Below are 27,823 nucleotides of genomic sequence, written 5' to 3' on the forward strand. Positions count from 1 at the left end.
CACATACACACACACGCACACACGAACACACGAACACACGCGCGTTGCAGGTGTGCTGTGTCTCTGGGTCAGTCAGGTGTCTCCAAGGCTAACTATTGTTCTCCCTCTGTCTCTCACACGGTCCCATTCAGTACAATTCAATGAGCAATGGCACAAAAGGTGTTTGGCAGCCATTTTAAGAAATGCCTAAACCCACAGGATCTAATACTGTATATCAATGAACACAGATACAACAACATACAGATTTCTCTCTAGTTCTTTCTTGCTCAAACTGCAGACAGCCCACTGAAGTGTCTGACTTGCCAAAACTACACTATTATCTAGATCTTTCATGTCTCTTGCAATACATCTAGCTTTGTGACCCCCCCTCCCCCCATCCTAAACATGTCAACAACTGATTTGGCAGATATTTGCTCCAATTCTAAAATTGATTGCTTTAAAACCAGGCTGAATCCAACAGACTTAACACAAACAGAAGTAAAAATATTTAGAACAACAGCACATACGGACCCTTTTATAGAAGGAAGAAGATTTGAATATTCCGATTCAAATCTGGCTTTGTTGTCCCCTTTTCTCTTCATTTTCTCTCCTAATTCTTCCATTAACTCACACACACACACACACAGACACAGACACACACACATTCCCCCTCCTCCTCCTGCCTCAGAGATGGACCGTAACAAGATCACATTGTCTGATTGCAGTCATCAGGTCATTAACATGTAAACAAACAGCACTGTTCTACATACTGCTCCTAGCAGGTGTCTCTGCTTATACAATTATAATCGAGCAGACTGTTAGTATTGGTCGCAATTACATCTAATTGTGTGTGTGTGTGTGTGTGTGTGTGTGTGTGTGTGTGTGTGTGTGTGTGTGTGTGTGTGTGTGTGTGTGTGTGTGTGTGTGTGTGTGTGTGTGTGTGTGTGTGTGTGTGTGTGTGTGTGTGTGTGTGTGTGTGTCTGAATGGTAGTTTGTGTTTAAAGGGAAGACTGATTTGAGTAATTATTCTCTGAAGTAGTTTTGTCCTTTAAAGCAATGTATGAAAACTCCAAACTCCAAGTGTGGTTATTGAAGCTCCACACATCAATCTTATTTGTGGTTTACAATGTTTAATATAATTCTTTTTCATGTGAGAGATTTGTAATTGTATTTTGGCTCATTGTTTTTTTGGGTTATCAGCACCTTCACTGTGAACTCTGTTTCATAGTTGAATATTCCTATTTTATAGAAGTTTGTTTTGGTATCTTTAGTATTTCTGGATTGTGTCTTTATCAATCACAGCTACATATATGGCTAGTCATAAGGAACGACATATGGACGTTGACAGGTTGAATGTGTCCCCAGTGGGAGCCCCTGCCATCTGACTCCAATGAATTACTATTTTCTCTTTTCACACTTTGTGGGCACAAAGTTTTTGGTGTGCAATGACTTAACACATTCATCACTGTATACAACATTCTGTCTTCCAGGGCAACCAGTCAAAATACTCCCACAATGCACTGGTGGTGCAGGCCATGAAGACCAACATGACGGACCCGGACATGCACGTGCTGTTCTTCGACGTGGAGGCGGTGATCATCCAGCTGCTGACGGAGGAGGCCCAGAGACCCAGCCCCATGCTGGTGTCTCCAGAGACGCTGCAGAAGAGCCAGGCCGGGGCCGACAAGGGGGGCTCCTTCCTGGCCAACAAGATCTTCAAACAGGTCAGGAAAACAACACACAAGGCCAAAGACAGTCATACCTGCCACAGTCCTGAACAATTCAAATAGGCATGTTTTAAAATTAAAGGTCACCAATTGTGTAACATTCACTTCTTTTGTAGTTTTCCAACATTAATATGCCTCTCCGGTGTGATTAGAGACTCCCAAAGTATGAGAAAAAAAAAGAACCAGCTCTGTATTTCTCTACATCCACCTTTCTGAAAACCTGTGTAAACAAAGTCCAGTCAGATTTCTCCCCCCTTATGATGTCATAGGGGGGGAGAAGCCACGCCTCCTTACCAACCTAACTTAGATGCAGGGCCAATCAGAGCAGACTGGGCTTTTTGGAAGGCAGGGCTTAAAGAGACAGGCTCTAAAGCAGAGCGTTTCAGACAGAGGCTGAGAAGAAGAGATTTAGCAATGGCACTGTGATAAAGGTAATGGGTCTTTTGGACACTACACCATGAAAACAGCGCACGAGTTACAACTTTGAAACTGAACATCAGCACAATATGTGACCTGTAGTCAAAGTTCTGAATGTATTGTTGTGCTGATCTTTATCTGGTTGACTTTGGCCTCCAGGTGAAGGAGACCATGAAGGAGACCATCAAGGAGCACCTGCTGGACGAGGACGAGGAAGAGGAGGAGGAGATGAGGAGGAGGGAGGAGAAGTCCAAGTCCCTCAGTCTGCTGGAGTACAACCTGACCATGGACACAGCCAAGCTCTTCATGTCCTGTCTGCACGCCTGGGGCCTCAACGAGCACCTGGACGGCATCTGTCTGGACCGACTGGGCATGCTCAGACCGCACTGCCCCATCTCCTTTGGCCTGATATCCAGAGGAGGCCACATGTCCCTCATGCTGCCCACCTTCAAGGTAACTCTCTGTCTGTCTGTCTGTCTGTCTGTCTGTCTGTCTGTCTGTCTGTCTGTCTGTCAGGATGATGCCATCTTTAGTAACTAGCGTCTTGTCCCTGAAGGCCACCGTAGCTTCTGTAAAATATCCAAAGTGAGAGGTTGGAGTGTTGTAATCCAGAATCTCACCACTGTCTTATTATACATTACTGTTTAAAATGTTCACACTGCAAATTTTCCAAAATCAGGAACGTGTTAGCTGACTCTGATCCGATACAAATTAAACACACATGTCCCGTTTACGCCACACACACACACACACACACACTGCTATTTCCAGGATCCCTGCTTGATGGGGTTTGCCTCTGTTTCCCAGGAGTCCTTGCTGCAGCAGTTGTCCCTGGCGACGGGTCTGAAGCTTACTCTGTCTGACATTGTGGGTAAAGGGACGTACGGCGTATCGAGGGCCGTCACCACACAACACCTCCTGTCTGTCATCTCCCTGGCCAACACTCTGATGGGCATGACCAACGCCACCTTTGTGGGAGAGCACATGAAGAAAGCTCCAGCCAGGTAGCGTACAACGTTTGGAAATGCGTTTCTGTCTTTTAGAAATCGTAAGCCTCATAGCATAATTGCCTAAATCATATTGAATCTACTCTACTTTTACTCTACATCTACTCTATTCTACATCTACTCTACTCTACATCTACTTTTCGTTAGCCTAATGGCATAATTGCCTAAGTCATATTTTAAGGGTTATAAAGTAGGGTAAAGTAGATGTAGAGTAGATGTAGAATAGAGTAGATGTAGAGTAAAATTACAGCAGAGTAAATACGATTTAGGCAATTATGCTATGAGGCTAACGAAATGTAACCCAGTAGTTCTACTGAGAAAGAGAGGCTTTTTAGGATAGTAAAAATTTACTTTGTCTCTGTGTACATGACAATGTCTACGTACAGTATGTGTCTGTGGGTGCTGGATGTGAAAGTATAGAGGCAAATGTTTGCTAACATGTTAGCTACAACTAAAAACTTTTTTCTTTTTTTTAATCAAAATCGTAGTGAAAATGATCTCCATAAAAACAGTCAATTTCATCTGATAAAACTTAATTCAAAATGTGGATGCTTTCCTATTCCCTTCAGTACTTTGAGAGTTTTCTTTGAGAGGCATATTATAGATCTAAATCAGAAGAACTGCAGTTGAAAACACACAACACACAACACACAACACACAACTCTGACTTCAACACTCAGCAATGGAATTTTTCTAATCGTTTCTAGGCTATATGACCCGTACTGGAACAGATCATAGATGTCCCACACGTTTTAAACCTTTGATTTGAATATAAGTTCGTGCTTTCTCTATAGTACCTTTATAAAGATTAATCTAAAGTGAAAGTATACCTGGATTCACCAGGCCGAAAAACACTCCACTGATCGGTCATCACACTGAAAAACAAAACAACCCAAACAAGCTGGAAGAGAAACTGAATTCATAGCACACACACATGGACGCTGTTCACATACACAATGATACCAGAAGCAGCTAAAAGTTCAACTGCTGTCAAGTCTGTGTGTGTGTGTGTGTGTGTGTGTGTGTGTGTGTGTGTGTGTGTGTGTGTGTGTGTGTGTGTGTGTGTGTGTGTGTGTGTGTGTGTGTGTGTGTGTGTGTGTGTGTGTGTGTGTGTGTGTGTGTGTGTGTGTGTGTGTGTGTGTGTGTGTGTGTGTGTGTGTGTGTGTGTGTGCGCGCGTGTGCGTGAAGCTGATTGTTTAGTCTGTCTGAGCTCTCATTGTACTTTGAAAGATTTAACAGGGAGGTCGAGGTCCTGCTACTGTAAAACCAACACAACATTTCATCAACCCTGCAGGGACTGCGAGGGAGAAAGAAAACACACACAAACACACACGCACAGACACACACACACACGCACACAAGAGAGAAAGAAGGTGCATTTTATTTCACCTGTTCTCAGTTCATTCTTCGAGTTAGTTCTCTCTGTGCTCTCATGTTGATTTCATAGCGTACATTCCCCCCGTACTCTGACTCCTCATGTCTCACTCCGTATGTTTTACTAGAGAAAATGTATTTATTGTGTTATAGTCTGACTCAAACCGGACTTTCAAAATGCATGCAAACATGCCCATTGCAAAATCATTACCAAGCGTTTCAGGTCTTTACAGGTCTTTTAACATCATATTCACATAACTTCTTAGGACAGTATCAATTCCACATATCCCCTCGGAGGGAGTCAGAGCGCAGGGTCAGCCGCAGTACAGCGCCTCTGGAGCAGTTTTTGGGGTTAAGTACCTTGCTCAAGGACACGATGATGGTGGGCACCGTAGACGTAATACCAGCCATTACTAGTTTTACACTTAACACCCTCCTGGTCGGCTTACTGGTCGGCCACCTTTCCTCTAGGCCATCCTACCACCCAGAGAAACAAAGAGCACCATAGCAGGAGGACAGAGCACTCTGCACAGTCTGAAAGCCTTTTCAATGTTCAGTACCAAAGAACTCTGACCAGAGAAGGTGATTGTTCAGCTACCAGAAGGAAGTTTGAGACTTAACTATATACCACTATATACTATACAAGTACAACTCAAACAAGGAGTCTCCACTTTGACACTCCAAGCCAGCGAGCGCTATTGAATATTTGAAGGTGTTTGGATCTTTGGCTTTTTAATGTTTCCCCCCCCATCTCACATTTATGACGGCTGGAAAAGCTTCCTCGATGTGTGCTAGAGTTTGAGAAGAAGTGCTTCTGAACTTTTTAGCCCTTTAGAACTTCTTCACAGCAACCATGAGAGCTGCATGATATCTCCATTTTATTTCGCTTTAATTCGCATAGCTAATTCACAGTGAATAGAAAAATGACGCAACAGACTCAGTTCCTGTTATTAAGATAACAAATTGTGGTGTGGACAAAGGTCCTCATTATCAATGCTTACTTCATCGTTAGTGAAAAGTATTTTGGTTTCTCCTCCATAGAGTTATAGTATAGTATAGCATTTACACTAGCTGCACTGTTTGCTAGAATGGCAGGTGAGGACAGTTTCAGATTGAAGATAAAACGATAGACTCACAATCTACACACGTCCATATGGGCTAATTTTCGCTTTCCAATACATACTGTACATACATACAAACACCGCCTGCCCGTGTCCAACAATTCCCATTTTAATGCATTAAGTCTGGCTCGCAGGTAGAATGCAGCTCTTAACAATTGTAATTCCAAACACTCTGTATGGAATTTCGAATTGAGATCTTTTTCTTTTGGTTTGAATTGAATCAACTACAACGGGTGGATTTAGATTTTATTAAGATAAAGGCCTGCGAGCCCATTTGTCCAGCTTGCTCACACATTGCACATGCAGATACAAAACGCATGACTCCGATAACATCATGTGCTGCACTCACAGCCCGTGTATTGCATCTATAAAGTCTGATAAAGTCTGATATGGAATATAAATTCATATAAGCACAGGGGGATTAAAGTTTGGTTTGGATGACCTCCCATAATTCAAAAGCCTATTATACTTTCTTAAATGTGGGAATTATCTCTTAAATGTGTAGAATAATCTTTATATTTATTCTGGTATTGCAGACTTTTCATTTAAATACAGTTTGTCATGTGAGCTTTGTATTAAGATGGACTTGGAGAAAGAGTACATTCTTAGGTATCAGATGAATTGTTGTAGCATTAGTTTTGGTCAAATTTCTTTGGCATAATCTTGGTGCTTGGTAGTGAGACTGCGTGTGTGATTTATTGTGTCCTCGTGTGCCACATTGACACAAAAGTGTGTGTGTGAGCGGTTGTCACTGTGCTTTTATACTGAAAGGCAGGGAGAGCAGGTGTGTGTGTTGGGTGGGAGTGAAGGGGGCATGCAGGTGCAAAAGTTCTTGTCCTGCGTTCTGAATAGTTCTCCTTGGAAGTGTGTGTGTGTGTGTGTGTGTGTGTGTGTGTGTGTGTGTTGGGGGGTATGTGTGTGTGTGTGTGTGTGTGTGTGTGTGTGTGTGTGTGTGTGTGTGTGTGTGCGCGTGTGTTTGCAAACTTCACTACATCATTTAAAAAGCTTTTCCCTTTGTCATCATATTGTGAAGCTTCTGTCAGTTCAACTTAAAACCTCCTGTATATATTACCATTATACATTTAATGCAAAAAGAGGTGCCTAGGCCTACATCCCACAAATAGGGCAATATTTAATTAACACAGATTAAAAACCAAAGGCTACTAGAAAACTGGTGGGATTATCACCTGAATGTGAAATATATGCATATAAATATAGTATATGTAAATGTGTCAGTAAAAACTGCATTATGTCAGAAAAAGACTCACTATTATTTATTTTGTGGCCGTGCTCACTCCCGTTCTGGGTAATACTGTCCCTGCGTTCCAATACCCATACTTCCCTACTATTTAGTATGCCAGAAAAAGATTTAGGATGTCACATGCACGTCAATTGTAATATGCTGAAAATACATAATAATTGCCCAACTAACTCCAATAGCATTTTGGACTATTTGTCTTTATTCTTGACAACTTCCTTATCTGATTTTTTTCTCTCTCCAGTGGCCCTAAAACTCTTCTGTACTTTAGTATGTAGTGTAGTATAAAGAAAAAGTATGTGATTTCGGAACGCAGGGTGTGTGTATAACAATCCCTATAAAGTTTAAAGTCTTTACTTAACCTCCACAGTAACACTGTGTAACCACCTCTTGTTGCTTTTCCACACGTAGTTGCAGTCATTTTGGCCTTTTTAACTCTCAGCTCCCTAGCAGTGATTTGTTGCCTGGTAACCATGTATTGATCGCTCTATTGATTGTTGTATTGGAAGTGTTTGTGTCTCTGTGCGAGTTAGACGCCTCCAGACTGTTCAGACTCAGGATTGTGTCCTCCACCCACAATTCAATAGGCTGGAGCCTGAAAAGGCACGCAGGCACGCACTCGCAGACACACACACACACACACACACACACACACACACACACACACACACACACACACACACACACACACACACACACACACACACACACACACACACACACACACACACACACACACACACACACACACACACACACCTAAAAAATTAATATTTCAGAGGAAATAGTATTATGTACTACAGTATTTTACCACCTAGAAATGACTAGATGGTCTTGCACATGCTTATACTATTTGTCTCTTAAATAAAACCCTGCAGGCACACACTCACACATCACTGCAGTTCAAGCAGTTTGTTTTAAGGAAACAGAATAATTAAATAAAATACTACCTGTGTGAAATCCTGGTTTTATGTATGTATGGGTTTCTGTGAGTGTGCTTCATTGTATTTTGGTGTGTGTGTGTGTGTGTGTGTGTGTGTGTGTGTGTGTGTGTGTATGGCCCTTCCTCTCTCTCCTCCCTGCTCCTTCTTAATATTTCATGCCTTTCTCTTTGTGATCCTCGGTCCCAGGCCTCCCAGACCAGGAGGAACCCCGGAGACTGCTCGCAGGGCGCAGGCTGCCCCCCCTCAGCCCTCCAACCCGGCAGTACAGGCCCAGATCAAACAAGGTAACAACAAAAGAGAGTGGGGTGGAGGGGTGGGAGGGGGGACGCTTGCTTCACACACCCCTGGGCCCTGCGGGGAAGGGAGGGGAGTAGAGCCGGGGGTTTGATAATGCAGCCCACCGGCAATCAAACCCACAGAGAGTTGTAGAAAAAAATCAGAGAAATATCACACAGGCTTCTGGTCCCTGCTGCTGTATATACTACGGTCAGTCGGCTCTTTAAAGGCATGTTGTGCTGTGTTTGACACCAGGGTTAGGTTGTCTGAACTTCAGCTAGAGCACCAACCTCTGACTGCTCTCTGCTCTCTCAACATGATGTTTAACCATGAAAGGCCGACCGAGCATTGAATTCATTCATTTAGGAAAACAAAGAAACGGTTTCACATGTTAGGAAAGGGGGACTACACAGTTGGACCTCACTCTGTACTCACATGGGGGTTTTAGGGTTCCATGCCCTGCTCAACAGAGATGGAAGGCTGATTCACCTTCACGCTGATGGCCTCAGTTTTGGCCAAGAGTTGAGATTAGCTCATCTTTGGAAGAAAGTGCCACACTACCTGTTTTGTCCTTTTTAGTGAGGATATTATTATGAATTTATTATGGTTGGAATGAATACAGCAAAGAGATTTGTATTTAATCCAATCATCAACGCCATCTAATATTCTTATAATCAAGGTGACAGATTACCGGCCTCCACATGGTATGTTCGTATAGCTGCCGCAGTCCTGATGTGTAGTAATATGTTTTATTTTATTTATTAAGGATCTTTTTTTTTGGCATCTACTGTACATGCTTTATTGGATAACATAGTGAGATAGAGATGTAACAGGGAAGAGAGGACGAAGATATGCAGAATGGAACCCCGGCCGCTGCGACGAGGACTGTGGCTTTAATGGTAGACACACTCTACCAGTTTAGCTACTGGCTGGGTTGCCCCATGAATAGTACAATTTTGAGGAGGAACTAATTATAAGCAGGCTCTGTTTGCATGATAATACATATAAAAGCTTGAACTGTCACAACAACAGAGGGGTGGATAAAGCAAACATCTGTAGAGTTGAAGAGAAATGTACAGGTAGAAATACTCTTAGTAAAGGTAAAATAAGTTTTGCATCATTCTTTGCAGAGAAAACCCTGCTGTGGTTCTTTGTAAGAAGCGTTTTAACCAGCAGTCACCATCTGCCTACCGCACACACAAGCGCACGCACGCACGCATGCACATACACACACACACACACACACACACACACACACGCACGCAGAGCTACCTTACCATAACAACAAGCCCAATACCTACAAATCCACTCACCAAAAATATATAGTCTATGTGAATACAGACCCTACACACACACACACACACACACACACACACACACACACACACACACACACACACACACACACACACACACACTCATGCCATGGGTGGCACCCCTCATGTGTGCTGGGGGAGGCGGGGGTTTGAGTGCAATTGTCACGCCTTAATGGAGGCCAAGCATGACAAGCGTGCGGACTTATTCACGCCACACGCCTATTCACCACCATTGAGGGGGAACGCTCGGCCGTGACCTCTGCTCAGCCGGCTACTTCAGCCTGGCGTGTGTGTGTGTGTGTGTGTGTGTGTGTTTTTGTGTGTGTGTGCTTGTGTGTCAGAGGCTTTGTGTAGGGTAGTGCTGTTAACTGTGCGCTCCTTTCACATGGCCATAAATGAGGAGGCCCCTCTGATATACTGCAGCGCTTACAGTGAGAGCAGCACAGAGAGAGGGGTGACTGCACACGACTTACCACACCTAAAAAACCTCTTAGGTCACTATGTTCAAATCATGTCCGCAGTAAAGCAGAAAGGGTTAACACACATCTTTATTTTTCTCTGTTTGGGGCCCTTTAGGTGACACTGCCACGATTTCTACCACTTCAATACTGTTTGCCAAGACACTGTCCTAAGTGGATGGGAACAAATGAATACATCACATCAATGCATACACATATTTCTAGAGGATTATTAGGATTTTTTTTATAAACATTTTTGAAATATTGTTAGCCTTGGTTAACGGGTTGAATATTTTAGGCTCTTAACTAATCACTTTTTTATAATGGCACCGGCAGAAGTCCTCACGAGAACACAAACACAAGAATCTGTTAGTAACAGCCTGACTAACACTGAATATACGGTGTACAATCACAGAGCAATTCTTGGAACCACGTCATCAGATTATGGTACAGATTCCACATACAAGTCATTATGAATTTTTTTAATATAATAATTATTTAATAATTAGATAATATTATTTATCTTCATCATGTTTAATTCAATCAGAATGTTGACCCCTCAATACTTTTACAGTTTTACATTCGTACCAGTAATTTATTCCTCACGTTAGAAATGAATAGTCAAATATCGTCTGCATATTGAACTGTTTTACGATGTGACACCACCAGTATCCACACAGTCTTTTCCTTGGTTTAGCAGCTAATGTAGTTAATGAAATGTATCTTTAGATGAATGTTTTCCGACCTCACTTGATTAGTGGCACTGGAGTACCAGGATTGTGATTTAAAACTCTGCCAACATTGTTAAAATTCTTCTCCAAAGCCAAACTGTATTGAGTCCAGTATACAATGTGTCCACTCAGCTTGGTGAAAGCAGTGTCCGTCATGCCAACAGAGAACAGCAGGACCCTCACACAGCACTGTTGCTAATTAATAATGGCATTTTAAATATTACTTAGTCAGTTGCTCCTCCTTCAATTATCAAGGAAATCTCACTTAAAAAATTCACAATTATTCATTCAAAGATCACACATTGCTTTTACACACATTTAATAAACTGTTCATATTTTGATGATTTGTTTCAGGTACATTGCTGTTTTTTTCCCCCCAGGGTTCAAAACTTTGAACATGAACCTGGACCTGTGACTAAACCTTACCCAGGCAATACCTAAAAAAAAAAAAGAATAGCAATAGGATTAGATAGGAAATATTGAGTGCACTCGAATTGCAGTAGAAAAGGCACAACTGACGAGATTGACTATTTTATCTGCTGTACCTATAGTGAAATGATTACGTTCTATTTATAATTCCTTAGTTAAAAAAAAAACTTGGTCTGGCCCTGAATTCTCAAGTGGTAAATTAGATATAAAGTATAATCTGCATATGATTATTTCATGACGTCACCACCAACCTCCAAGCCCTTTCTAGAGAGCGCCGTTGTGCGGTTTACATCTAACCTCCTCAAACGGCAGGTTTTCATTTGAACCGTTTGGTTTTCTCAACCCAAACCAATGCTGGCAAACTGCTTATTGACAGCCCTCGGCCATCTTTTTCTATCCCTCTAATTTCTTTCTCACCCCCTCTTTTCTGCCTCTCTTTGCATCTACACACTGTGGTTCACTGCATGGCTTCAACCTGCTGCCGTTTCCCTCTTCAATTATTTCACTGTACTTTCATTCAATCCCTCCTTTATATGTGTGCACAGTTTTACTCCCATTATTCCTCTCTCTCTCTCCCTTTCTACACCACCAGCTGGTGTAATGTTGCTCTAACGGTTTCCTCTGTGATACATGTTTTCTCTGTGTCGGTTGGACTATTCTATTGAACATTTTCAAAAAGTGTACCTGTTGCATTGATGTGAACAGTAAGGTTATGATTGTATTGAAATGTGAAAAATATTTTTTTTAATGTCTTTTAGTTTACATGTATGTTAAACATGAAAAGGATGTTACTTCCTTTTACTGGAAAAAACAGGGTTTCACTGTCAAATACCCTTGATGGGAATTTGAAAATGAAAGTATTCTAAACCAATGGACTTTATCATCTTAATATCCACAGTATAAAGGTTTCAGGGTTTTGGTCCAAGCATAAAGAAACATCAAATCTATATTTGTATTGCGTTTTGAATTGGCCCATAAAACCAGGCTATTTTTTCAAATGGTTCTTAATGAATATATTGATAAAATGCTAGCAGGACAGTCTGAAACCTTTATGTTCCTGTTTGGGTTGTATTTGGACTAACAGCTGAATCTTTCCTCTCTGATCTCTTAACCCAGTGCTTGCTGGGAAATATCTTTGTTTCACTGGTGTTTTATTTTGACGTGTATGTGCCTTTTTTATGAATGAAAATATTGTAACCAATCTTTCACATAGGAAGTTTTTTGCTTCTTTATATTTAATTAAACAGCAACTATATTTGATTAACCTAGGTATAAATATCCTCTTCTTGCATCAATGGTTCACTAAGTGGACTGATCTTCTAATAGCAGGTAGTAGGTGTAGTTTTAACATGCAGACTTCTTAACCTGATCATTTTTAATGTGTTTTGTGAGGAGTCCAACTATATAATAGTCGGCTGCATGTGTAAGTTAACTACAGGCGGCTAAAGCCAACACTATTGGACTCATTATTAACCCCAACTTACACAATAACTCCTGGTTTGTTTGAACAGTAATACTAGACTGCTTAAAAATAATAATAGATTTTGCTTATTAATTAGTGTCCATTATTGGATTCCATTCAGTGCTAATGCAGTGTCTTATTGACATTTAGGTGTATAAAATAAGGATGTGGAGGTCAGGGTGGATGTTTTTGTAGTGTGTCTGACTTTCATCTAGGAGATTGTAGATCACGTCCCATCACAGACCTGCAATCCTTTTTATCCATAACCATGATAACTATAGTTTAATCACCATTAGTACAGTTTTTTTCACAACCTTAAAGGATTTTTTTCTTTTTAGCTTTTTGCCTCGTAGGTTCAAGCCAAAGCAAAACCGTATACCAGAAACCATACCTTTAACTATGCATGTATTTTTGAAGAAGAAAAGGGAAAAGGTTGCTCATCTCTACAGTAGTTAGCTTAGCTCAAATTCTGGTAGTGAACGGTCAGCATTAGCAGTCAGTCAGAAGATAAACTTTACAACATCACAGTCCTGTGTGCTTGTTGTGGCGAGTGGAAGAGTGACCAGTACTGCCAGTTTTTAAGCTAAGCTAATTATCCATGAGCCACCTTTGCCCATTTCTTCTAAAAAAGAAAATGTACGCACAGTTAAAGGATTGGTTTCAGTGTGTAACAAGTGTAAAATAGAAAATGTTGAACCATTCCTTTAAATATAGCTCCAGATATTGAAGGAATTTTAAAAGCTTTGGTGCCAAACCCTTTCAAATATACCTCTATTGTACTTGCTTGTTTTCCATTATGGCTCATCGGGCTTGACTTACAGTTGTCTGCTATTTGTGTCAAGTTAATTTTTATGCATTCATTTTGTTTCCTATGCATTTAATACTTTTCATGTGATGGCTTCCTCTTTTTTCCTGCTTCCTGACTGCATTTATATCTTCCTAACATTTTCTTTCCCTTCTTCACTATTTCTCTCCTTCTCTTGCTGCTGTAGCTGCTGCAGCCTACACTGTTTCTACTGCTACCACTGCTGGGACTCCGGGGGCCCCTGGGGGCTTTCCTCAGGGGGCCCCTGGATCTCATAACATCCACTCAGTTAATGAAGGTACAGACTGAACTGATGGGTACCACCTAGGAAAGGTCTTGTAGTCATATGTAGATCTTCTGCTCCCCCAGTAGATCTTCTTTCTTTCTACTGTCTTTCCTTTTGGTTCATTCTCTCATCTTTTTCTACTCTCCACTGCTTTTTCTGCTGTTCATTTGTTCTCTTGACTTCTCTCTCTCTCTTGGTTGCTATTATTCACCTCCTCTCTCTTCACTCCATCAGTAATTTATCTCTCCAGTCTTTCCCTGTTTCTCTCCTTCTCGGGTCTCATCTCAGCTGTCTAGCTCCAGTTTGTTGCAGTGTCTTTGTCCTTGTCTGAGTCTACAGTACTGTCCGTTTATTTGTCTGTGTCCATAAACACTGTGTTCAATGCACTTTCAAACTATTCAGTCAATACAATTTAATTTATCCCTGAAATGTTTCTAAAATACGGAAACTTTAAATAATTGTAGTCAAGTATTCATTCTATAGTCCAGTACCAAGCCAGTAGAGATTCATTAAAATCATCAATCCTCAATATTGACCTATCAACATATTTTCCCCCTGTTTGCCTCTGAGTTGAAATTAGTGATTTTTTGGACAGGATGTACTGTAAATTGAATATTTTTCTGCTCCAATTTCCAAACTTTTTACATTGTAACTGCCTTATATGTCAGCAGTTGTTTCCGCTTTAAATCCAGGTTTATGAAACTTTGCCTGCATCCTGGAGGAGTTATTGAGTTCAGCAAAATTTGATGAAACAAAGAGCCGTGTCATCAGTAAACAAGTGGAAATTTGAGAGTGCATTGACCACAGTCCTTATGCCCTTGTCCTTTGTCTTTTTCAGTTGTCTGCAGTTTTTTTTTGTGTGAAGTCCTGCTCTCCTATCTCTAAGACTGAATGTCTGTTGTGATGTACCATTCGTTCACTTGGTTCAGTGTCTCTCTGCTCAGTGTTTGCATGCTTGCTATTTCCACCTGATGGAATGGGGAGTGTGTCACAGACGAAAAATTAAAAAAAAAACAAGCCAGCAAAAAACTATTCTTCGAGGACCCAAGAAGTAATTTGTGCTATGCAATGACTGATGTGTCCTTTGTCACTCAGTTTTCACTTGCACACATCCATTTAAAGCTGTACTTGTGAAGTTGTACACTGTTATATAGGGATATGTTGCATTTTAAAGTAAAAAAACAATAAAATAGAAAGACCACATGTTAGCAGATTCTTTTTATTAATAATTTTAACATTTTATTGTAAATGAACTGAAGTGTCATCATTGTAACTAGAGTCTTTCTGGTGTCCATCACAAAGCCTAATGCTGTTTTTTTTTAAACAGCTGTTTCTAAAGATAGTTTTGGGCTTTTACCATGGAGCCTTGGTGCCCCACCCACAAATACAATGCATGTGTTTTCAAGTTGTATAAAGACAAGTGTTCATGGGAAATGAAGTGCCTCTCAAAGCTCATAACCTTAATTCTCCCATATTCAGATGAATGGAGTTTGTCATGATTGTTTTAATTGAGTCTTCTACTGGAAATCAGCAAGCATGCACACAGAGGTCCATTCTTTTCTCAGTACATCCTGAACTATTAAGAACACTTTACAATAAGGGTACATTAATTAACTGCTTAGTAAGCATTAACTAAGCCATTATCAATGGTTAGTTAATGCTTTGTGAATGCTTTTTAAGCATTAACTAAGCATTAACTAACAGTTTTTTAAAGTAGCATTATTGTAACACGTTGTCGACTAAAATCATCTTTCTTTAGGGGGAAACTTCAACTTTAGCAAATATATCAAGGGCTTATTTCCCAAATACTGCCCTGCAGAAACCTTATTATTGTATTTTAGTGTTAGTAAAAGCTTTAGAACATTTAGAAAAAGTAGTTGGCGGTTATATTTGTTATTTTAGCTTTAGTAACTGTAGGCATCTACTGAATTAGTCATTGTGCCATCACACCTTTTTGCACCAATAACTAAAAGCATAATTGAAAAATAAATAACATTAGTTATTAGTTATTTAAGTAGCATACAGAAATGCATGACACACTAATGGTACAATCCAGTGAAATCATGCACACAAGTTAAAAGTATGGTTAAGGAACAACCTCTTACAGCTGTTGCCTGTATAATCTTGTTAATTGGTCAAGCAGGTTGTGCTACATCGTGTAGGTAAAACGACCCATCTTTCGTTAAGTATGTCAAGAAAGAAAAAAAAGACAAAGACTTGGTTTCTGTGTCTGGCTGGATTTCTGTTCCAAATTATTCAAATTCTCTATTTTATACGATTGAGGTTTCTGCAAGGCAGTGTTGCAATGTCCCCAACGAAAGGTTGACTGATTATTCTTTTCTGGTGGCCTATAGTGATTGGACAAAAATGTTTCATGTTTAATTTCTCATGAGATCAATCGCAATTAATCTGTCAACCTCTCTGTAGAAATATTCCTGGATGTAGTGTGCTTGTAATACGCCTAACAGTTTGAGTTTTTCCTGTATATATTTCGGTGGCGGAGGTAAGTTTTACATGGTGCTCTTGGTAAAGAAATTTGAATGGAATTTCTTTCCAGCTCAAAATCAAACCAGCGTCCATTCAAGTGCATTTCACATACATGTATCTTCTCTGGAACAACCATATATTGAAGCAATATATGTTGAATCAGGTCCGTGGTTCATGTTGAGTATCGGCGATATTGACATTTCAGAAACCATTTTTCTTGTCACAGACATTTAGGAGCTGGTGTACATTTACCTTGTGTTTGGTGTAAAATCTAAATGTTTGCCATTGTTTTTTGGCTCAGACTGATACAGCCCGGATTTGAGCCCTACTAAAGCGATACCAAGACATTTTGAATGTTACTTTTTTCTTCAATGGTCACTCAGGATAATGTAACTGACAGAAATAGTTCTATACTTGTAGCACCAATGGCAACCTACAAGTTCTCTTTTTTTCTTTTCAATTTTAAGTTTTTTTTTCTTGTGTTCAAGTAAATATTCCACACATTATAGTATTGCTGAATGAAATTAAAGACACCTAAGTTCATCATGGCAAGGTATCGTTATGAGGCTTTGGTTGATCCACTAAGGCGGTGCTGTATATCTGTTGTTTTACCTGTCAAATGGCATCACACATACTCGGGCTCTGGTTAGCAGAAGTCATAAATTTGCTCTAACCAAGACCGCAAATAAGTTTGTGTGTAAGGATTGTCTTAAGTCAGTGTGTGAGTGTGTGCGTGTATGGATGTGAGACACAAACTGCTGTTACATGGAAACAGTTTTTTTCAGCCAATTGGGCGACTTAAAAAAATATATTTGAAAAGTCAAGATTGGTAGCCGAAACATGTATTTGCTTTCTTCAATTGTGACTTGAAATGGAGTCACACTTGATTGGATATACAGTCATATGAAAAAGTTTGGGAACCCCTCTCAGCCGGCATTATAATTGACTCTGCTTTCACACAAAAAAGATAAAAGTGGTATGTCTTTCATTTACCAGGAACAGCTAAGTACTGGGATGTTTTCCAAACAAAGATTTTTTGAAAAGCAGCATTTAGTTTTATGAAATAAAATAAAATGTGAAAAACTGGCTGTGCAAAAATATGGGAACCCTTGTGGTCTTGCTGATTGTAATGCATGTAACAGCATGTAAAACTGAGGACTTTAAACACAAAATTGGTTGGATTATGTTGTTAAGCCTTGAACCTCATATAAAGGTCTGTTTAATCATGATAAAAGGTATTTTAGGTGCCTAAATACAAGTTCCACTTCTCTTTGACTCTCTGCAGAAGTGAGACAGAATGCGATCATCAAAACAGCTCCCAAAAGATCTTAAAAACAAAGATTATTCATTGTCATGGTTTAGCGGAAGGCTACAAGAAGCTTTCCCAAAGGTTTCAATTGTCAATTTCTACTGTAAGGAACGTTGTCAGGGAATGGAAGGACACAGGCACAGTTGCAGTTAAACCCAGGTCTAGCAGACCAAGAAAAGTACAAGAGCGGCATATGCGGCGGATTGTGAGAATGGTTGCACACAACCCAAAGATCACCTCCAAAGACCTGCAAGAACATCTGGCTGCAGATTGTGTATCTGTACATGGTTCACCAAATCAGTGCAATTTGCACCAAAACATCTGTATGGCCGGGTGATGAGAAGGAAGCCCTTTTTGTGCCCACGCCACAGATACAGTTGCATGGAGTATGCAAAAGCTCATTTAGACAAGCCAGCTTCATATTGGAAGAAAATGCTTTGGACTGATGAGACAAAAATTAAGTTATTTGATCTTTATAAAAAGCATATGTTTTGGTGCAAATTGCGCTGAATTGTTGAACGATGTACAGATACACAATCTGCAGCCAGATGTTCTTGCAGGTCTTTGGAGGTGATCTGTGGGTTGTGTGCAACCATTCTCACAATCCTCCACCTATCCCGCTCCTGTTTTTTTCTTGGTCTGCCATGCCTGGGTTTAACTGCCACTATGCCTGTGTCCTTCCATTTCCTGACAACGTTCCCTACAGTCAAAATTGACAATTGAAACCTTTGGGAAAGCTTCTTGTAGCCTTCCCCTAAACCATGACAATGAACAATCTTTGTTTTTCAGATCTTTTGGGAGCTGTTTTGATGATCCCATTCTGTCTCACTTCAGCAGAGAGTCAAAGAGAAGTGCAACTTGCATTTAGGCACCTAAAATACATTTTCTCATGATTAAACAGATATTTATATGAGGTTCAAGGCTTAACAACATAATCCAACCAACTTTGTGTTTAAAGTCATCAGTTTTACATGCTGTTACAGGCATTAAAATCAACAAAACCACAAGGGTTCCTATATTTTTGCACAGCCAGTTTTTCACATTTTATTTTATTTCATACAACCAAATACTGCTTTTCAAAAAATCTTTGTTTGGAAAACATCCCAGTACTTAGCTGTTCCTGGTAAATTAAAGACATACCACTTTTATATTTTTTTTGTGAAAGCAGAGTCAATTATAACGCCGGCTGAGAGGGGTTCCCAAACTTTTTCATATGACTGTATGTCTTCTGTCTGCAATGGTTTCAAGTAACATTTTAAGGAGAAGATGTCAGGTGACTCAAAGCCATTGCTCAGTCAGCCTCTGTCAGCACTCCATCATGATTGTGATATCAGGAGAGTTTTATATAGCGCTCCCTTACATTGGCAAGATATCTATATAACTACAGTACTGACCAGTATTCCAATGAATTTTCCTGTCGATATCCTTTGAACAATTTCCTTTTAGGTTGACCATCGGAACAAAGTTTCCTTTGTACGTATAAAACAGTATCGGTAGGGCTCTAGGAAAAGCTATATCATCAGCATATAGCTTGTTCCGCCTTAACCATTTTTAATATAACATGAAACGGAAAAGTGTTTCGTAGTGTTTTTATGTGACAGCTGTTAGGTCTGTGTATGAGAACGAGTGGCTTTGAAAGGCAAGAACCATCCGCTGGCTAGCTGTACAGTCTTATCTGACTCTCTTTTTATGTGTGTGTGTGTGTGTTTGCGCAGGTTGGAGCCAGCTGGCAGCCATGCACTGTGTGATGCTTCCTGACCTCCTGGGCCTGGATAAGTTCAGACCTCCTCTGCTGGAGATGTTGGCGAGGAGATGGCAGGACCGCTGTCTGGAGGTAAAACACAGATTGTTCCACAGAAAGATCCAAACAAAAAAAAGAAATGTTTCCAAATGTTCATACTGAGTACCTTCGCCTGCTGTTAACCATCCAATGAATATACCGTGTCTGTTTGCTTTTGTTGAGAGGGAAAATGATGACCTTCAACATAGCTGCTCACCCGAAGATTAAATAATAAAAATTAATAGTCATTTAACGATATACAATTTTAAGATCTCCACTCTTTGCATTGTTAGGTGAGAGAAGCAGCACAAGCTCTCCTATTGGCTGAGTTGAGACGGATTGGTCAATCAGGACGTAAAGACACCATCGACCTGTGGGCTCCCTACCTGCCTCAGTATGTGGACACCGTCAGCTCTCGTAAGTACCTCACACTGCTTTATATAAAAAAAGACGGAGAGAAATCATTAATAAGTCTGTTGGATCTTGGTGTTTTTTAATGTCACAATGGTATTTGTTTAAAGTCGTAGTATTAACATGTTAGTTGTGAGCATAGGAACATGCCAACACCTGAATACTTACATGCTAGCATTCTAGCTTTGAAAGTGGATCTGCTCTGATTTTACACATCAAATACGATATATCAAAGTACATCATGTTCCACATAACATCCAATAGTTGTTAACAGGCTAACTTTAGTTTGTGTTGTGTAGCGTTTATGAGGAAAATGTTAGCATGCTTATCAATCAGGTGAGAGCAAAGGTGCACCCAAGTTCAAGTCCTAACTTGTCAGACTAGATGTCCATATCGTTTATGGTGGAGTCAGCGATGGTGGAGAACGCTTGTTCCTCAAAAATCACTTTTTGTCAAATCGGTGAATATCTCCTCACGATCCGCTACCTGTCCGTGCTTTGTGTGCAATGGAAATAAATCCAGTGTTAAAACACAGCCTAGGCTCTGTAAACGGGTATGTGAACAAAGGGTCCCACAATAAGTTAGCAACATGCCCGTTTACAGAGCCCCATTAAATTAAATGTTATTGTTAGCTGATGTTTTTGTTCTTGTTTTGTTTTCCCTTAATTAGCTGTAACTGACTTTCATAGTCACGTTAGTGGTTTCAATAATTAGTAAATGATCTGTTTGTGTGGCCAATATTCTGACACTACTGTTGGGATTATACTTTAGATTGCCTTTAATGTTGTATTTTAAATGCAATAAGTGGAGGATGGTTTGCATGCAGGATAGTGATTGATGGGTGAGTAAATCCGCTTACTGTGAATTAAGACTAACATCAACTTATTTGTGGCTACCTTAAAAAACGCAATTACAAATAAAACTGTCCAAGTCAGTACGTGTAAATTTTTCAGGTAACAGTCTTAAGCTTAACCATGTGTTCAAAATAAAAGTCCCAGTAATCTAACCATTTGGCTGTTTTCCCCAAACTGTTTTTCATGGTAGCAACTATGTGGTCTAACATTGGTTAAACAGCTGTCATTAAGCACTACCAAAGACCTGCTTGAAGAAAGCAGAGATAAAGAAGAGTCTTGGAGAATACATGCATCTCTCTCTTTGGTTCACAACGTTGTTTTTTTTCTGTGTGCCCTCTGTGTATTCCCTGGTCTCTCTCTTCGGCTATAGTTAGACCTGCTGATGGGAAGGTGAATCTCAACCTTCTTTTACTAGAAACAGCCTTCTAAAATGCTGTGTGTGTGTGTGTGTGCGCGTGTGTTTGTGTGCGTGTGTGTGCGCTTGCGTGCGTGCGTGTTCAGTAGTCGCCCTGTGGTTGCTGAGGATGCTGGGGGGTTTCTCAGGGGAACGGTTGCCATGGAGACGGGCACCGGTCAGTGTTGTGTTACCACAGCAGTACCGCAGGCGTGGGAGGTGGGGGGGGGCGGGGGGGGAGTGATGGGCCATGACCTCAGGGGACGAGGGAGGGAGGGGGGGAGGGAACGCAGAGAGAAAGAGAGAGAGAGAGAGAGAGAGAGAGAGATAGAGCGAGGTTAAAGGGTCATTGAATTTGATCTGTGTGCTGCACAGCGGGACTGGAACAGACAGTAAGATGACTCCCGCTAGTCCTGGAAACCCTGGAATAAGTCGGGGAATGTGTTGAATCCTCTGGAGAAGTTCTTTTGAACTTGAAGCTTGTGTTAGGTCTGTCTATTGTTAAACACCAAATATGTCATTATTACCACACATTTTGAACTCCAGATCCAACCTTTTTTTTCCCAACTTGTAGAACAGGGTGAGTCAACCTTCTCTGGATCTGTGACCCCTTCTTTCATCAACAAAATGATGCCGACCCCCTCCCCCCTCCCCCCCCTCTACCTACCGTCATTTACAAAAAACTGCACTTAGCAGCAGTTCCATGGCTCAGCTTTTGGATTTGGATTTTAGGGTTAAAACTAGGGATGCACTTAACGTCAAAGTTCCAGTGTTAAAAATAGGTTTTAATTGAGACTACTGTAGTTGCCTAGTCTATAAGCAGATAAACACTGAGAAAACCAAGCGATTACCAACCGACTGGTGCCAAAGCAGCAGACGTGTAACCGACTAGTCATGTGCATCCCCCTAGTTGAAAATGTTGTTTATTAATTTACAAAGTGTGGTGTCCACAAGGCTCCAATGCATTTATTAAGAGTATAGGTTGACCAATCATTTTTTCACTCCAGAAGTCAGGGTCGTCAGGGTTGTGAATCATCCATCCGTTCAATTGGACACCACACTCTGACCTTCAGCACACCTTCATTGTTCTCAGAAGCAGCTGTCCTGTCAGCAGCCAGGCACCTGAGGAGCCCACAGGACAAATTGTCTTCAACCGGGCAGGGAGGGGGGAAAAAATAGTTTGCTAGGAGGCCTCCCTCCCGGCTTTGATCAGTCATTAGGAGATAATAAAGTAGCTCACAACACAGAGACAGCAGGAGATCTGTGTCATTTGGAAGGAACAGCCTGTGAAAAGAAGCCAGCCAGAGTGTGGGGGGGGGGGGGGGGGGGGTGTGGACTCAGTGGGGTTGCACGTTCAGTTCATCAGACACACGTTAGGGGAATGAATGACACAATATATTTGATGTTACTCAGAATAGTGGTTTTCAAAAATTGGGCCTGCATAAATGATTTGGGACTTCAATAAAGTAAGTGTCAAACCTTCAAGTTAAAGTTTGACAAAAAAAAAACAAGGCTTGGTGCAGACTAGAGCTGTGCTAAAACATCGATACGGCAATATATCGTGATCGTTATCTCTGTGATATCTGTCAAATAGTTTTTTTTTAAAACGGGCCGTTGTGAACTACATCCTCCGCTTCTGTAGATGTAGATGTAGCGGTACGGCTAAATTCCCCCGAATTACCGGGTTTTGAATTTGAATTTTTAAATTTCTTATTTAATTGTTTTGACTCAATTTGTCCGCTGAACTATGAAACTAATGCGATGTTATCTTTATAACTTGTATTTCAGCTTTTTTAAATGTTTTAGTGAACTATGTGGAATACTGCAATATTCATCGTATATCATACAGTATATATCATGATATGTATCGTATGGTGAAGTCCTTTGCCATTACATAGCCCTACTGCAGACTCTGTTGGGCAAAATGTGTCTCCAGCTGCAAATTATTCATTGATTGAATGGCTTTTTTCAAATAACATACTAGTGCCGAGTTGAGCCCTGACAAGGTCAAAGCTTTTCTTTACCTGATCCAATGAGCAAATAGTGCGGAATAGGTTGACCTGTTTTTTTTTATCAGTGAATAGCAATCTAATGTAGCTTTTCTAACTCATGCGTCGCACTTTCTATAGCTGCTCCATTATTAAAGCCTCCACCTGGTTTGCTTTATAAAGGTTGGCGTCAGCATGTAGCTCTGACGTAGTGGTTCAAGTCACCACAGCACCTGTGCTCTGCTGGTGAAATATGAAACATCTTTTACTGTAACAAAAGCTGTTTCTGTTTGGTGTGGCTGCATTCACATGGAATCCACAGCATACGGTTTGACCACAAACAGGACGTCATTGTAGTGGACCAGGGCAGGACGCAAATGTTTTATTTGGCCGGGGAAGAATGCTGACAACGGCAAGACTAAACAGCACTCCTGTCGAAGTTTCAATATTTAAATTTATTGTGCTGGTATCCATGTAAGAATTTGCAATTTTCCTCAATGTGGCTCCCTCAAATGCAATAGGAAACTCTACAACGAGAAGCTGATTATTTTGGTGTTAACAGCTTTTTTTTCACACCATAAATGAACAAGGTACACACCAAGTGCAGTACTCCTTTTACTTGTCATAATGGAAATTAATGGATAAACGTACGCTCTGGAGGGTAATTTATATATTTATATGTGAAATATACAGCACATCATTGTCACACTATTCTATGATCTTTACTGTATGGCAGCTCGCTCTCTCTCTCTCTCTCTCTCTCTCTCTCTCTCTCTCTCTCTCTCTCTCTCTCTCTCTCTCTCTCTCTCTCTCTCTCTCTCTCTCTCTGTTGTCCGTCTGGCAGCAGAGTGCTTGGTGTTTGAAGGGAGACACCTGTATTTATCCATTAGCTTTTAGTGCTGAGGAAAATGTCATGGCGGTGGTGAGTCTCACTGTCGCAGCACGGGGGCTGACGACCTTTCAGCTCTCCCTGGAAGTGTTTAAAAGGCCTGAACACAAAGGAGAGCGAGCAAGCTCAAGTTGTTAACCTGCACTGTGAGAGAGAGAGAGAGAGAGAGAGAGAGAGAGAGAAACAAACTGTGTGTAATGAGTACTGCTTCTCACCGTCAAGCTGTTTGGGAAACATTCTTATTGAGAGCGTTAAAGCTGTAGTGTGTTACTTTGTCACATAAATGAATCGTGCTTACATTCAAGCCCATCGCCAAACGAGTTGACACCAAGTTGATTAAGCCTACCTGCTCAACAAAACAGGCTCTGTATTTCTCAGTATAGCAGTGTTAACAAACTGGTGTTGCCCCCCCCAGACACTGGTGCAGGAGCTCAGAAAAATCCTAAGAAGCGCCCAAGAAATGTTTCAGTTGTTGATTCTACTGAAAAAACCTGCAGGAGGTATACAATCCATGCTAGATTCACCAAGGGCTTACCTCATGTAGATGCACCGACAGTGTTGTTGTAATACCTCATTGGGGCAATAGAAGCTACGCACTATGGCTTTAATTATGGAGCTGGAGTGAGGGCATGGTTAACCGAGCTAAGCATTAAGACTGGAAACAGGGGGAAATAACCTTTTATTTGTATGGGACTTTAAAAAAAAGTGATGAGTGAGTAGAACGAATGAGAACGAATGAAAGAAAGAGAACGAATGAGTTTATTGTGATTTAAAAAGTTAGGGAGTTTACTGACTTCAGTTTCTCTGAGAAATTAGGTCACAATGCTCTGTCTGTGACCTTTTGTATGATATATAACTTGGGAGTGAGGCCACGCAGGGCTTTAAAAGACAAAAAAAAGTTTAAAATCAAGTCTATTTGATGGGGAGCCAGTGAAGTAGTGCTACGATGGGAGTGATGTGGTCCGTTTTTTATTTTTATTTGTAAGGAGGAGGTATCTAGTGGAGGAGTTTTGAGCAAATCGTAGAATAGAGGGAGTTGCAATAGGCAGGAAGTAATGAATGCATAACTTTTTCCAGGTTTGGTTTTGACAATTTTTTTTTTTTTTTTTTTTACTGTTTCTCAGTTGGATGAAGCATGATTAAAATACTCTGGTAATAGGAATAATGTTTCTAATATCCAAATTGAGGTCTGAATCAAGGATCACATCTAATAGATATCGATGCATAGGGTTTAAAAAGCAAGTCTATCTCTCTTCAAAGTTTAAAAAGAAAACAATCAACTACCAACACCTCCTAAAACTCACAAATTGAATAGAATTGAATCCACCAGCCGTTAGCAGCCATCACATCTGGCAACCTGCAACCAGGACACAGAACCACCACCAAACAATACAACACAAGTGCAAAAAGCTTTAATCTTTCAGGGCGGGAGACTCGTGGAGCTCCAGGGGGGGGGGGGGTGCAAAGAGCATTGAAGGCCCGGGAAAGAGGCTGCCAGGCTGGGCACGGAGAAAAGAGACAACCTGGGGGGTCTGGATGTGTACCGGGAAGGGGTTCCACACACCACTCACTTTACTCACCCATATTCACACACACTTGATTAAACTGAGTCCCCGGCATTGTTCGGGCCTCACACACACACACACACACACACACACACACACACACACACGCATGATCACACACAGTTTGAAGGGGTCAAACTGTGCGTGTGTGTGAAGCAGCTGTTTCTTTTAATCGCTGAACAGAAGACACAATTTCCTCTCTCTCTCTCTCTCTCTCTCTCTCTCTTCCTCCGTTTTTAGTTTATTATCTCCCTTGATCGCCCAATCCCGTCGTTTTTTTTCCCTAACTCGTGAACCTGCTGTTTTTAAGGAACCGCCTCCTCCTTGCCTTTCATTTCATTTCCTTTGCTTTGCTTTCCTTTTTTTTGTTGTTGTCATTACCGTTGGGTATACCTACTTAAACTGTAGCCTATTTGTATCAGTCCGTGGCCTAATAGACTACATTGAAGTAATCACGATGACATTACCTTTGCCAAATACTGTTTTTTTTTACAGAACAGCGCTTGAACACATCACAATGTAACTCAATACAACCCACGTTCCAAATGAAGGAAACAAAACTAAATCATTATTTAAAAATGCCATACATAACAGTGGACACAAAGAAGCAGCAGTGGCCATCTTTTTCTTTCTAATGATCCCTTCTGAGAAGAGACTGTCACGTGACGCATAGAGAGAATGAGCGCTTCGTCTGATTAGCTCTGTCCTCTTTCGACAGGTTCTTTTATTTGACAAATGAGGCCTCCATCATTTACAGGAGTGCTGGCATGACTTTTATAGCATCTTCAAACACAGGCATTGGTGCTGGTGGTGCTGCTGCTGGGCACGGACACACACTCTTAATAAGGCATGCATTACAAACATGCACCGCACATGACATAGCACATTTGTTCATGATGCTAATTAACAATTAACTACAGTCATTGCAGAAATAACAGATTTCAAAGAGGCGTCTTTCATCTGTTTTTTTAAAGTTCAAATAAAAATGTGCAGGACACATATCTGAAATGTGTGTGTGTGTGTGTGTGTGTGTGTGTGTGTGTGTGTGTGTGTGTGTGTGTGTGTGTGTGTGTGTGTGTGTGTGTGTGTGTGTGTGTGTGTGTGTGTGTGTGTGTGTGTGTGTGTGTGTGTGTGTGTGTGTGTGTAAAGATGATACGGATAAGGAGAAAAGATAATACTTATGCTGAAAAGAAAACTGACCTGCCTCATCCTACATTAAAATCCATTAATAATTTAATCAATGGTCTCTCAATATTAACCTTTTAAAAAAATTATCAAAATACAGAAAATAGAGCTCACTGGCTCAAAGAACAGGACATGAGTGTGTGTTTTGAATGGAGGGTGAGAGGGAGCAACAGACAGAGGAGGAGAGCCTGAGATCCTGGAGGTTAACAAGGCATGCTGGGAGCTATGTGTCATGGCTGACATGACAAGCTTGACCTTGGAGCAGGGCACAACGCCTCCCCCTGTCATCCACCCCTCCTCCACCTCCCTCAGCTCCCCGCATCCCTCTCTTTCTCATTCCCTCCCGCCACGACAGTTGAGTTATGGGCCCCTGTGTGTGTGTGTGTGCGTGCGTGCGTGCGTGCGTGTGTGTGTGTGCGTTAATGAAAGATAAAACCACACAGAATTAGCCAAATCTGCACAGTAGCTTATTACGATACACACTTCTATATCTACGTCCTTTTGCAAACCTCAGATTAATGTTTAATGCTTAAAAATACAAAATAAATCAGAAAACCAAGATGGTTACCTTATACCTTAATCATACATTAGTTTGCTTCCATCAACCCTACATTTCCACACAACTTAACCATTCTGTAGTTGCATCGCACAGATTGTGTTTGGTACTGTACAAAACATAAATCATAATTTTGACATTGAGCATAATATGGGGTAATATAAACATTCTTGTCAGATGGAATTGTTTTGGCCAATGAGAAAATCTCTTATAACATGTATATAATATATAACTGGTTCTACATTTCCATTATGGAGTTGTGGAGTTGAGTTTCATGTCAGTAAAGCCCATGTGAACTGAAATAGAATAGAGAGAGAGTGAGACTTACAGAGAGGAGAAGAGAGAGAGAGAGAGAGAGAGAGAGAGAGAGAGAGAGAGAGAGAGAGCTCTGTTAATGTACACACATCAGTCAGTCTTTTTTGTCCAATCACAGAGAGGCATCCATTATGTTTTAATTAAGTTCAATTAAGTTTTTATCACTTTAACGTTTGGGACAGTTAATCAACCACCAGGCAGTGTATCCGCCGTGTGTGTATGTGTGTGGCGTGCACGTGTGTACGATATAAAGCTGCACAGAGTCATTACGTTGAGCTGTCTTCAGTGTGTGTGTGTGTGAGAGCAGGTTAATTGGAACATGAAGCACAATGTTAACCAGGATTAATCAATGTAATTACAGACAGTGTAATTACAGTTTTTTTTTATTGCAGCGCTCGGGGTGTCCTCATGAACCTGTCTATGATGTGTAGAATTATTATTGTCTTGAACCCTAATTATACAATTTTAGAAATTAGATTTTTTTTGTCTGATGTCGTTAA

At 40.8% G+C, this 27,823-nt stretch overlaps 1 protein-coding gene across 1 annotated transcript in view; it reads left to right on the forward strand.

Moving 5' to 3' along the window:
• wdr7 (WD repeat domain 7) overlaps nucleotides 1-27,823 on the forward strand; it is a 105,883-nt gene that overhangs the window by 27,156 nt on the left and 50,904 nt on the right. Inside the window, exons 16-21 of the mRNA XM_080047323.1 lie at nucleotides 1,470-1,703; nucleotides 2,283-2,576; nucleotides 2,931-3,127; nucleotides 8,014-8,111; nucleotides 19,102-19,220; nucleotides 19,460-19,583. Of these exons, the coding sequence (XP_079903449.1) occupies nucleotides 1,470-1,703; nucleotides 2,283-2,576; nucleotides 2,931-3,127; nucleotides 8,014-8,111; nucleotides 19,102-19,220; nucleotides 19,460-19,583 (1,066 nt within the window). The remainder of the gene's footprint in view (nucleotides 1-1,469; nucleotides 1,704-2,282; nucleotides 2,577-2,930; nucleotides 3,128-8,013; nucleotides 8,112-19,101; nucleotides 19,221-19,459; nucleotides 19,584-27,823) is intronic.

Source organism: Ammodytes marinus, assembly GCF_949987685.1.
Source record: "Ammodytes marinus genome assembly, chromosome: 18".
Classification (NCBI taxonomy): Eukaryota; Metazoa; Chordata; class Actinopteri; order Uranoscopiformes; family Ammodytidae; genus Ammodytes; species Ammodytes marinus.